At 40.8% G+C, this 13,593-nt stretch overlaps 1 protein-coding gene across 2 annotated transcripts in view; it reads right to left on the bottom strand.

The window, feature by feature from the left end:
* RGL1 (ral guanine nucleotide dissociation stimulator like 1) overlaps positions 1-13,593 on the bottom strand; it is a 79,086-nt gene that overhangs the window by 25,440 nt on the left and 40,053 nt on the right. For both annotated transcript variants that reach the window (XM_074151434.1, XM_074151435.1), the window contains exon 5: positions 249-433. In XM_074151434.1, coding sequence (XP_074007535.1) covers positions 249-433 — 185 coding nt within the window. The remainder of the gene's footprint in view (positions 1-248; positions 434-13,593) is intronic.

Below are 13,593 nucleotides of genomic sequence, written 5' to 3' on the forward strand. Positions count from 1 at the left end.
CATAGGCACCTACACTGTACAACTATTTCACCCTGCACAGAACCTGCAGCTTCATACAGAAATTATTACTTTAAAACAAAAACAAAACAAACCAAACAACAAAAAAAAAACCCAAACAAGAACAAAGTCACTCACGCATCTCACAATATTGTCAGTTAGCACGAGAGCTGATGAAATGTAATGCACATAAATCCCTGTGGTACCATACAGTCTGGGAGAACAAACAACAGAAGGGAAAGGTAACTTACTGTCATTTTCCACTTCTTGGTTCTGGAACTGCTCCAAGAGGTTCTGCGCCCTCTTCTCTGGGTCAGAGCCAGGCATATTTGTCTTCAGGTAATCCAGCAACTTCAGCAAACATGGGAAGTCAGGCAGCTCTCTGAAATCCTCAGAGCACTGATCAAGCCAGGCTCGTAAGATTGATGCTATTGCACTAAGAGCAAATACACAGAGAACACACTGGTTGTATACAGCATGCATTGGTGAAATTGTATATATCTGTATCTAATATAACAATAAAACCACTGAGACATTCATACTCCACGTGAAGGCAATATGAAGACTTTTTGAGCAAGGAATTTATTCTTTTTATGCATGGAATCTTAGTAAGATGTCACTCAGATTTTGCCAGGGACTTCAGTGAAGTTGCTCCTGATTTGCATTCCTACCAGCAGATCCAGTTATAGCCCCAAAATGCAAAATAATAAAGAATCAAATACATTTAAGCTATATTGAGACTATCCTATTAAACCAAGGAAATCAAATTATGATAAATAAGGCAATTAAGATAATAGGATAAAATAGACTATGTCAGTTGGAAGGGACCTAAAACCATCATCTAATCCAACTACCTGACCAATTCAAGGCTGACCAAAAAGTTAAAGCATGTTGTTAAGGGCACTGTCCAAATGGCTCCTAAAAAGTGACAGGCTTGGGGAATCACCCACCTCCCCAGGAAGCCTGTTCCAGTGTTTGACCACCCTCTCTGTAAATAAATGTGTCCTAATGTCCACCCTAAACCTCCCCGGCACAGCTTTGAACTACCACCACACATCCTGTCCCTGGATCCCGGGGAAAAGAACTCAGCATCTCCCTCTCCACGTCCCCTCCTCAGGAAGCTGCAGAGCAATGAGGTCACCGCTCAGCCTTCTTTTCTCCAAACTAGATAAGCCCAAAGTCCTCAGCCACCCCTCACAGGACATAACTTCCAGCCCTGTCACCAGCTTTGTTGCCCTCTTCTGGACACATTCAAGGACCTTCACATCCTTCTTAAACAATGGGGCTCAGAACTGCACACGGTACTCCAGGTGAGGACACACCAGTGCTGAATACAGCTGGATAACCCCCTCGCTTGGTCATGCAGTGTTTGATGCACCCCAGGATGCGGTTTGCCCTCTTGGGGGGCCACTCATCAGGGCACACTGCTGGCTCCCACTGAGCCTGTTGTCACCCAACACCCCCAGATCCCTTTCTGCAGAGGGCTGATCTCCAGTCACTCCTTTTCCAATTTATCCTTGTGCCCAGCATCACTCCATCTTAGGTGCAGAATCCAGCATTTCAACTTCTTAAATTTCATCCCATTAATCACAACTCCAATCTATCTAGATCCTTCTACAAGGCCTCCTGTCACTCGTGACAGTCAAGAACACCTCCTAGTCTGGTATCATCAGCAAACTTGCTAATGGTGCATTCAACTCCTGCATCCAGATCATTGATAAGCATATTGAACAGAACTAGAATTGAGCCCTGAGAAACACCACTGATGACTGGTTGCCAGCCAGATGTAGCCCCATTCACTACAACCCTTTAAGCTCTGCAGTTCAGCCAGTTCTTCACAGTGGAATTGGCTGCTCCTGTGCTTCCAAAAGGTGGATCTTAAAGACTGACCAGCACTTGTGGACTCCTAAGCCTTCAAAAGCAGATTCCGAGGGTACTCTGCTAAATAGCTCCCCAAATATCTTAAAGTTTGCTCCCCTGAAGTCCAAGGTTGCAACCCTGATGTCCTTTTTTCTCATTATACTGAAAATTTTAAACTCAATCATTTCATGATCGCTGTGGCCAAGACAACCACCTACCATCACATCCCCCATGAGTCCTTCTCTATTCACAAACAGCAAGTCTAGGAGGGCATCTTTCCTAGTTGTCTCCCTGAATATACCTGTGACAAGAAGTTACCTCCCATAAACTTCAAGACTTTCCAAGACCTGTTTGTCACAGCACTATGATATTTCCAGCTGATGTTTGGGAAGTTGAAATCTCCCATAAGGACAAGGGCTACTGATCCAGACATTTCTCCTAATTGCCTATAGAACAACTCTTTACATCCTGGCTGGGTGATTGGTAGTAGACACCCACTACAATGTCTCCTTTGTTTTCCATACCACTCATCCTTACCCAGAGGCTCTCAAATACATCATCACTAACTGCAAGGGCTGTGCAATCAAACCTCTCCCTTATTATAGTGCGACACCTACACCTCACCTGCCCTGCCTACCCCTCCTGAACAGGCTGTAGCCCTCCATCTCAGCACTCCAATCATGGAACTCATTCCACCAAGTCTCACTAATTTGTTGCAATCAATAGTAATAGCCCTCTCCCAAGTATACAAAACCAGCACCTCAGATAAAAATTATTTGGTTTTATGACCAGCATTCATTATCATCCTGTTTCCCTGTATTGCACTGTTTGTCAAGCAAGACTTGCAAATTACCTTGGAGTTATGCTTTGTTTAATCAGTTTAAGTATCTTTGCTTAGCTCTACCATGACCATGTTTGAATAACTACCAGACATTATGCACACAATTAAAAGCAGAACATTTCATTATTCCATCTTGTGCCAGTGGGAAAAGCTGTGGCCTGGTGAGGCTGCAATGTTTGCTCCGTTACTGCTCCCTGGGATGTTGTGAGAAAATAGCAGGGAGGAAACAAGGTATTCGTGGCTCCTTCAGAATAGCAGCTTCTCAGCGGAAGTACTAAATCAAACGCTTCCTTTGGTGGCCTTCCTCTCATCAATCGCTGCTGCTGAGTCTGGGGACCAAACTGAAGCTGCATATTCCTCCACACTATGTTACTCATTATCTGCTGTCTTAGTAGAAAGACTGCCCATTCATGAAACCTTGGGTTCTGTGAAAAAACAGTCTAAGCCTGAACCTAACCCCCATGAGCACACACAGTTAGTGAGATTGCCTCATCTGTGAAGATAAAACCCTAATCATGACACGTGCAGCATGGGCAGCATTATGCTGCCAGTGCCTGGTATCAAGCTTGAAGCACCACGATAGCTGAACGCAGAAGAGAGATTGGTCTTGCTAATCTCAAAAAGAAATGCATAACAAAAATATATCAGCAGAATCTTGATTTTACCCTTAGCCTGAAGACAAGGAGGGGCTGTCAAATTATACCATGCAAAAGGTATCTTGGTCATGCTGGTGGTGCAGGAAAAGGATGCTTAAGGAGATACAAGAGTGTTGGATCTCATTCAGGAAAGTTATCCCAGACCTTCTTAGACACATGCAGCTAAAAAGACACCAACTATAGAGAACTGTCCATAGACAACCCTTCTACAGGCTGAGGGGGGGTGCAAGGAAACCAGAGCTGATCAATCAACGTGGCTTCCCCCCCTGCTTGAAACAGAGGGAAGTGATCTATTGATCTACTTTTCCTGGTTAATGTAGGTTTTAATCCACACCCACCTATTAGATTGGTACTTAGATACTGCGCAAATGTATGCTTATGGGAATTTCTTTAAATCCTGTCTTAGTGGGGATTTTTCATCGCTTCAAGTTGATTTTGTAAGACAATAAGACTTAAAAATTATACTATGGTTTTCCAGAAATAACCTACAATATTGTTGACAAATTTCAACTAAGTGTGGAAAAACTGGAAGAAGCCTGGAAAAATAATCAAATTTCTTCAAGTTTTAAGAAAACTCAAGCCTAGATAAAAAATAATCAACTTCTTTTTTTCTGCTGCAGGAAAGACTGTGAAATCTTTGGTTCTTCATAGCCATGTGCTGGAAAATCAGCATGTATATTTTGGTGCACCAATTAGCATTGGCCACAGCATATGTTACAGGCTGGGAAGACATAGAATGCATATCAAAAAAGTTTTAAAAGATAATTTTGTTCACCTGAACTGACAGAGAAATTAGGGAAAAGGACTTTTGTGTGGTCATGTAACATGACACACTGGCCATGGCCACTATCTCATGATCACCTACTGTGGTGTTCACAGTAGGACATAACATGAGAGGGGAAGAGCCACTTGTTCCAGAATAAAAGGCACAATGAACATCTAAAGTTCATGAGAAAAAGATGTCCTGAAGATTTCCTTTGCGACACCGAAACCACACCTGTATTTCAAATCTCTTCCAGCCAGTAGTCATAAATGCTGTGGTGGGCATGAGAGGTGACTTACAGGTATTGCTGTCACGGAAAGCAGGGGAAGATGTTTAGGAGAGAAGAAACAGTTTTGTTGGGAAGCAGATCTCATGAGTTCTACTGCCATCAGAAAAACAGCTGAGACTACCCAGTGACAACAGCCCTGGTTTGCAGCAGGTCCTATTCAGTTCTGCAAATGCTAATTAGGGCTGTGCTGCACAGTTAGCTGTGAGACCTTAGCCCTCCAACGACCATATTTTTCACAGCTACAAAAACCTTCCCCGATACCTATTCCAGTAACCCTGTTTCACAAGACCTTCATGCAATAACAGTATCCTGTACTCTCGATGATACTCCGTGAAGAGGAGAAAGGCCACGTGAAAGCATGTATGCAGTTAGAGACACAGATGTGTCAGTTCACAGAGCATCTGTGCTCTGTACTCATGATAATCAGACACTTGGCTTTTAAAGTTCAAATCCTCAAACACATGGATGTAGTGGCTCTGGGTCTATTGCGTTAATAGCTGCAAAATGGAAAGGGACAAGCCTGCCAGGAGGACTTCTCTCAATTTATAAAATCATGAGGAGAAGAGTTCAAATATGAACACAGATTTCACATGTAGACAACAAGGAACCCAAAAGCCAACCCAGAAAGCTCTCATATCAGTGCCACATACAAATAGTGGCAAATTTGTTCTGCAAGTAGGGAAACCACAGCAGTATCTGGTTAGCTCAGCTGCTCAGTGCCACTCAAAATAAACCAATAGTTAAGAAAGAGTAAAGATAGCCTCTCCCATTCTCCTTGTCCCATTTTAATGTTTTTTTTTTCCTCAAAACTCAATTAATTTTTAACTGCACACAGATGTCATTTTACAAGTCCTATCCACTTTAGTCTGTTGTTTCTTCTGTTTCCTTCTCTGATATTGTGGCAACTTCGAAGTTTCAATTAGAGAGTCTTTGGAAAGCTGTCAGTAATACTGTTTGGTTAGGCTTGCTGACAGGACAAACTCTGGAATTATAATTTTGAAGCTACAAAAAGTATTTACAACCAAAAACTAACATACAAGCATCTTCTGGATTTCAGGTTTCATTGCAAACATGACACAGAGATCATGCAGCTCAGAAGGCTCTCTTTAGATTTGAAAACTCTTTTGGACTGAATTTCCACAACTCTGCCCAGGCAGGCTTCCACATTGATGCTCCGAAACCCCCAGTCCATCATCCTGTCTTCTCACATTTTTAATTGTCTACTGTAGCCCCATGCATACGCAGAACGTGTCATCACAGCGGCACTTAAGTCACAAACACCACTGTCCTATGTCTACTATATTTTTGTTTTTTTTCTACCACAGGCGGGGGAACACTGTACCTCGGTCCATGCGCTAATATTTTATTTTCTCATGCTCTGTAGCCCCATTTCCACACCCACATCACATACTCACCATCATCCCTACTGGCTCCACCACCAAAATATAAATTAGGTATTCTTTTCTTATGAGCATTTACCAGTTCAGCAATGATATGGAAGAAGAAGCCTCTCCGCAGGATAAGTTCTTGTACTAATACTGTTCACACACTCCTTATACTAAGCTCAGTTTCCAGAGGCTTGGTTGATGGCCACTTTCATAAGCTAAAGAATAAACAGATCTTTAGACAGACCCAGTCTCCCAGAGCAGGGTGAAGAGTTCACAGCCATTACAGACACTGTTTTTTGCCAGCAAAAATTTCATTTCAGTCAAGAGGGGAAAGAAGAAAGAGGAAAAAAAGGTACACTGTGCCCTAGTGACCTCCTATCGCCTGACTGTTTAATTGGTGTGTCAGGGAGGAAAGCTTTCTGAAAACAGGCTGGAGAATTGCCCATATCTTGCAGTAGCTTTACATTTGCTGCCCTTGAGAAGAAACTCCCTGTACCCAATAGCCCCACAGACAGATAGGAACGGGAGCCTTCCAAGATCTCTGACAGGAAAGAAAGATCACAGACTACATTTTTCATGGGTTGATTACGAGCTATAAATTTTTCCTTTCCTGCCTATAAGAAAAAAGTTTTTAATGTTTAACTCCTGTCCTGCCAACTACAAACTCTGGGCTCTGTTCAGCAACGCTTTCAAAGTTTCACACCTGTCAGAAATTCTTCTGACTTCCATACCAGCTTTGCTTGAATCCCATCTCTCTGAAGGTTTCAGTCTCCAAAATCTATCTGTGGTTAGGCAGAAGCAGCGTATCTGGTTCTGTCATTTACAAACCGAGAACACAGAAACTACTCATCCACTCACATTTGCCCACAAGCTACCACAAAACGTGATGAGGCTGTGGCAGCTCCAAGTCTAACATCTCTGCTAAGATGAGCTACCAGGGCACAGAGGAGGTGGAAAATGAGGCCTTCATACCACGTAGCCACAAGTTATTCAATAGGTTACATGGGAATTCTGTGTAGTTTTTTCTCATCTGGGAAGACAGCTATAACACTGGTGCTGAATAGGTCTGCATACGAATTAAAGAGACCATTTCTTGCCAAAAAAGCAAAGCAGCATTTTCTTTCTTACCACAATTATTTCTAAAGCATGAGTTGAAGGGAATCTCAGCAATTAAGGAGAACAAGGAGAACCTCAGTTGCAAAAAGAGATTAAATGACTGATTTCTTAAGAAATTAGACAGGAACATGGACAAAACTACCTGTAATTGCCAAACACATACTTAAGACCATCAGTGGAATAATCTTTACAGTGGGGTATTCCCTCTCCTCCACTGTCCATGCAATAGCTTTCAGGCTTGCACATGCAGACTAAATTCAGCCAGCTGTATTTTCTCAGTTGTGCTTGTTAAATAACAACATGGGCAGCTAAATCTCAGCTTTGGGTCAGGGCTAAAATGTATGTAAACTGCAAGCAAAGGCTGATGTAAGGGTAGCTTCTCACACCCAGTCCATTTATAAATAATGTGTTGATGACTTCCAGTAAGTGATCTGTTCTTCTTTTAATTTGGAAAGAACTGGTTGAATAGCACAGGGGGGAAGCTTTTGCTGGGGCGCATATAAAGTCGCTAAGGGAATAGCTCTGCTAGTCGTTCTCTGTTTTAATTGAGATGACAATCAATATTTTTCTTTGCTCTTCTAATTATTCTTTTTTGCTTGGTTCTAGTTGTTTTCATAACTCTCCCACTCTTCCATTGCTTATACTGCCCTATGTTTGACTCTGCTTCTCATGTAACCACATTGGTTTCTGCTGTTATTTTAGCTTAATTGGCTTTACTGGAATGAATGCTGATTGTTGCTCTCCCAAATGCATCTTAACTGCTTCCCACCATGGATTTCCCAGGCATCAGAAACTTCCAGCCAATTTTGCTCCATTTGTCTCACATTCCTTTGGTGCCTGTTCTCCTGGAGTACAATGTTTCAGGACCAGTTTTATTTCTGCAGTACTGTAACTGTTTTCCAGGTGGACTGTTAACTTCAGTAGGAAACAAAAGACAAGTTTTCTGTTGGGAAGGCACAAGAAGTCATGGGACAATGTTTGTTTATCACTATGAGAAACTCCAAATGCTGCAGCATTACATTACAAATACATAGAGTATTTGCTATTTTAATGCAGAAGACGATGGGTAAACCTGCAAGACATGTAATGTGGTAACTGAGTAGTTCCTTAATTTTCTTTATGTGAACTGTTTTACCCAACTGCTGTGGAATAAAACAAGGAAATTTCAGTTTAGCTTTGAGTAGCTCTGTCTGCAGTTTTCAACCACACCACATTCCAAGTTTTAATAACAAATAAATTCCACATTTTTTAATAAAGCAGATGCAACTAGGAGCAAGACAACAAAAAAAGCCCCAAGTATTCTGATTCATTTTTGTAGCCTGTCATTCATCTGAGGGAGAGCACCATCAGTTTACTCCAAATCAGCAAACCAAAGCCAGTAGCAGATAGAAACCCCGACTTTCTACTCCAAAAGGAGGCTTGAAAAGCCTTTTACTGCTACTCAAGCTCATTTAGGATTTAAAAGCCTCATGACTAAGCCATGACAGTGCTTGGGACTGCAGAAGAGGAGAGTCTGAGGGCTTAAAGCTATTTTACTTTTTGTACTGTATAAACTGTTTCTGCTTCTCATTCACATGGTCCAACTCCAGTAAGAATCCTCCCTTTTACAGCACTGGGCATGCCAAGTATACAATGTAAGCAGGAAAAAGAAAATCAAGATAGTTAAAATCCCCATTGAAACATCATACTGCAACCAGGAGACCAGTTTTCCAGCTCTACAGCTTTCTCTTTACTATCCTTGAGAAATATAACCTAGACTAGGATTTATAAGAGCACTTAAACTTTCTTTGGTTTCATCAGAGAGATGTAAATGAATGGATCAGAACACGGCTCACTGTTTATGGCACAGCATTTCCTTTTCATCACCTTTGCCCTGGTTGTGGAGTCTTACCAGCTACAAACACCAGAGTTATTTCTGTGTATGGGGGGAGACAGCACACTTTCTCTTCTCCCCATTATATTTACCAACATGCCTGAAGGGTATCTTTAAAGAAAACACACCAATATTAGACCTCTGGAAAGCAAACAAACAATCAAGGTCCAAGTCCTTGGACCAATATGGCAACATTGTCTGCCTCTTGAAAAACCTCCCCTACAGGTAATCTCGGGTTCATACGACTACATTTTTGAGCGAGGTCTTCAAGCAATTAGATGCAGTTAACATTAAACTAGTCTTCCCTGAACACAAACATTGCAGGCAAGCTTGAACCACCAGGTTGGACATTTTTCCTGCATGTGCTGAACAGGAATGAATCACTTCTGGGAACTTCACAGACAGATATCTTTGAAACTCATAGCCACAAGCTCAGCACCTTTTATCCAAGAAGCGTGATGTGCTGCATCAGCTCTCCAGGTCTCACACGCCTAGGGAGTCATCTCAGTGACATGGCCTCAGCCCTGTTTCGGACCCTCACATTATTCAGGGGCATGTCAGTATCCAGTGAAGTTACTGACTTCCAAAAGGTATAAGCAGCTATTATATTTTATATACTTCAAAGGCTTTGTGGTTCTTTCTTTGCCCTCAGCCAGCTCCAGCCAGGTGTTCAATGCCTATCTTCAGGGAAAGAAGTGTTCTGCTCCTTTAATACATCACCTCTTTAAATTTCATAGAGTCTGTGGTTTGGGTATAGTTGTCTGCCAGCAGTGGATTGCCCAGAGACCAGAATTAACACCATCTTTCAGTAGGGGGAGAGAAATAGGGCACAAGTTATTTCACAAATCATTCTGCATAGAAAGCTCAACCTTTTAACAGCAAGTTAAAAGTTAACTGAGGAACGCTTCTGCTCTGAATAGAGATCACAGTGATCAGGTCATATCACCGAAAGCATTGTTTCTAACTATCTTGTAGGCAACACACACAACCATTTCAGGAGGACTGAAGGCCCCAAACAGCATTAGTTGCTTGACTTGCTGATCCCTTTCTCAGAATATGTGAAGGTGCTTGAAATCTCTTGGATGTGACCATCTCATTTAAGTTCCCCGTGACTGCTGGCTGTCTCTGTATTCTTCACATCAGACAGGAGCAAGAGAAAACATTTAATTTCTTTTTCTCTACTTTCTTCATTTGCTTTTTGTCAGGTGATGTGTTCCAAACCACCCACTTGAACTATAAAACCTCACTTAAAAATGTAAGTGAATTATAGTAAAAATTGTCTACAGTTCATGTAATGGGTACTATCATATGGACCTCTCTCCAATTCTTAATGCTATTCATCATGCTGATAATTTTTGTGTTTAATGTAAGTACAGTTTTATTTTGAATTGTCACATCTTAGTGTGTTATATCTACTCTCTTCTTTTTGAAAGTCAACAGAAATCTTAAGCTAAAAAATAAAAATGTAGTGAACACAAAGAACTCCGAAGACAATGACGACTTAACTAAGATGAAGAGGCAACTCTGTCACAGCTTGACACAAAAACATGCAGAACTGAAGCACAGCACCAGGCAATCTTGTTTATATAATGCAAGGAAGAGCAGAAAGAATTGCTTATAGGAGGAGATAGAGGGTCAAGTAAGTTACTCCTTACAACTCTCTTATCAGACAATTAAGAGAGGTATGGCATCACGTTTCTGGAAACACAGGCTGAAGTCCATCAAACTCAGACATTTGACTGGAATATCTGACCTTTTCTGGACTTTATTCTTCTGTTACTTGTGATCATGAACTTTCTGACTGACTGAAAGTGGTGAGAACTGTGGAAAACAAGCTACTGAACATGAAAAGCTAAGGTGGATCCTGATACAAAAAAAAGAAAAAAAAGCAAAGCTAAAGCTTACAGTCATGCATGGCACTTTTTTTTTAAGCTCACAAAACTTTTGACAGTGTTCAGAGTTCCAAACTGTCTCTGTATTTTTGAAGTTACAAAATTACTGTACCTTTGTTTAAATTGTGTATTACTGAATGCAGTTTTAAAGAAGAAATAATAATAAAAAGCCCAAAAGACATTTTCTGTTAGATATAACTAAGTTGGACCCCTGTTAAAAATGATTTTTTTGACCACTCCAGCAGCCCAAAAATGATAGGAATTAAATGTTTAAGTGACCAAGAGAAAATCCCCTTGGCAGAAGGGGTCCTTAGAAGGCATGTTTCCGAACATAGCTGAAGTGATCTTGGGTCAGTAACAACTATATGTCACTGCAACAAGTGTGAGAAGTAACTGTTGGCTCAGACCCAGAATTTGGAAACACAAGGATAGGTTTATAGCTCCCACAGGTCTCTCAAACAAGGCTGTGCCTTAAGTGCGCTCAAGCCCTAGTGTAGGACTTGCAGGCTCTGAGTTACATGAACACCGGGTGGTATGCTAGAATAATAATAAAAGTACATATATATATTTATATACACCAGGCATTTTCCTTCTCAAATCATGTCACAACTCTATACTACAAGTATAAAAAGCAAAGAGAATTCCAACATAGTAACCTGTCGGCTCACAGTACACCACATTCAACATAATATTCCTCCCATAATACCTACATTTTGCAAAAAATCCTCTCTTTTTTAAAGCTCCGTGGGACACGTAAAGAGCCATAAATTCTTCTCCTACAGTTGTTTTTAACTTCTGTAGCTTTTTTTTTTTTTTTTTTTTTTGTGTCAAACCAGTGGAGATGCTTAAATTGCACCCCCATTTCTAATGCCCTAAATGGATTTCTAAAGCATCCGAATTGTCACAACAGGAGTCTGATGAATACAGAATATCTCTGGCAACGGACCACAGGCTTCCCCATGAGATATTTTTCCTCTGAGAAATACAGAGTTAATGGCACATGTCTCTACTCCTTTTTCCTCTTATTTCTCCAAGTCATATAAAACTGAGAGCACAATTATATCATGTTTCTGTTCTACGAGAAAAGAGGGCAAATGCAATTATATTGGAATTATCCCAGACAAGAGAAAACCTGAACTACTAGAACTACGTGTTTCACAACAGGACTACAAAGCCAACCTCTTTTCCAGATTCCACTAATTACATCTAAGAGACAAGTAGCCAGAACAACTGAGAGCAATGGAAATTTTTAAGGCAGGAAAGTGAATTTATACAGGATCTGTTAAAACATCTATACCTGACAAATTATTTTGTTGACAACTTCATTGTTGAGCTTTCTCTAAATAAGTAGTTGGGTAACAGGTATCAAATTCAGACATAAATGGAATTTTACAAGGGCCGAATGATCAAAATCAGCTGTGCAGCCTATATTAATGAAAATTATGTCAGATAAACTCATCAGAAGTTGTGCTACCACAGAAATAGGACAACAGACTCCACCCATTTGTCAGTCCCTGGCTGTGCAGAGGCATGACATGACAATTACATGCCAAGAGGGAAGACAGCATGGATGCAGCAGGAAGCAACTAGGCAGGGGGTATATGATAAAGTATGTGTATGTCAGTAGGAAGACAATTCCATTAAAAAAAAAAAAAAATTAAAACAAATAACGCACCTACTAAACGTTATTTAACTTGCATGCTCACCTCCAGGTGTAACAAAAAATTGATACATTTTGCCCAAAGCATGAGTGACACTAACATCAAGATTACTTTCACCCCTCTTCTCTCTATTTTGTAATCCACGTAGTCCATGAGAAGGCAGTTGGGGGATTAATCCTAACATGATTTATACTGCTGAAATTACCTTTCTCATCTGCAATATAAATACTTCATCTATTTTGCAGGAAGGGTACTGCTTTAGCTCATATTTTATGGCTGAACTGACTGAGATAGGGGGAGGTCAAATGGTTTGCCCAAAGTTGGAAGAGATCCTAAAGCTCATTTTGGATGGAAGTGTGGGAACCTCCTGGCTGCCTATTATTGCCTCTATCCACTACATAATACTGCCTTCTTGGTGCTTGTGATCAAGTTTTAACTAGCAGTTGCTCTTTGATAAGTTCTCATGGCAAAGTGGGAGAAAAACATTGATAGCTCTCTGTTACATCATCCAGGAAAGAATTGGAAAATTGAGCTCCCATGTGGAGTCTCATGGGGCAAGAAGAACAGCCCAAGTTATCAGAGCTTGTAGCTTTCTGTCCTTGCTAAGTACTAAAAAAATTAAAATTAATGTGCAATAACATTTTGTTTCTAACTAAAGCCTTTGAGAATCCTGTATCGTTTACAGACATTAATTAAGCTCTACATTTCTTCTGCAGTCAAGCAAGCATAATTCATTGTGGTTTCAGAGACTGCTATTGAAATGCTCACAGTCAAGGAGCTTTTACCAATTTATCTCTGGTGGTTAAACAAAACTGTTTCTGCATGGATGACAGAAGGCAAAGCAACCCCGCTGTCTAACCACTCCATTCAGACAGTGGAGGACAGGAAGGTGTTCAGTATGTTAATGGCACTTTTCTGGACTGGGGATATTTGAACCATTTTAAGCCAGACTTGAAACCCCCCTATCTGAACACACAGGCCATCAGAAAAGCATGGAGGTGAGCAGTGGGAAGGGCAGGCCCAACATTGTAGAATAGAATGTGATTTGAATCAACAGTCTCCCTGAATCTCAGGAATGAAAATACTGCAGTGTATTTCTCGGTCTTGATTGGACTGTGTATGTCATGATAGAAAAATTCAACATTTTTATTCCATCTCAAAACAAAAGGAAAACTAAAGGCTTCTTCTTCAATTACACCTTGAGAAAGTGCAATGAGAAAAAAAAAAATTAAGATTTTCCTAACTAATGGAAGCTGA

The sequence above is a fragment of the Numenius arquata genome, chromosome 8, assembly GCF_964106895.1.
Source record: "Numenius arquata chromosome 8, bNumArq3.hap1.1, whole genome shotgun sequence".
Taxonomy (NCBI): Eukaryota; Metazoa; Chordata; class Aves; order Charadriiformes; family Scolopacidae; genus Numenius; species Numenius arquata.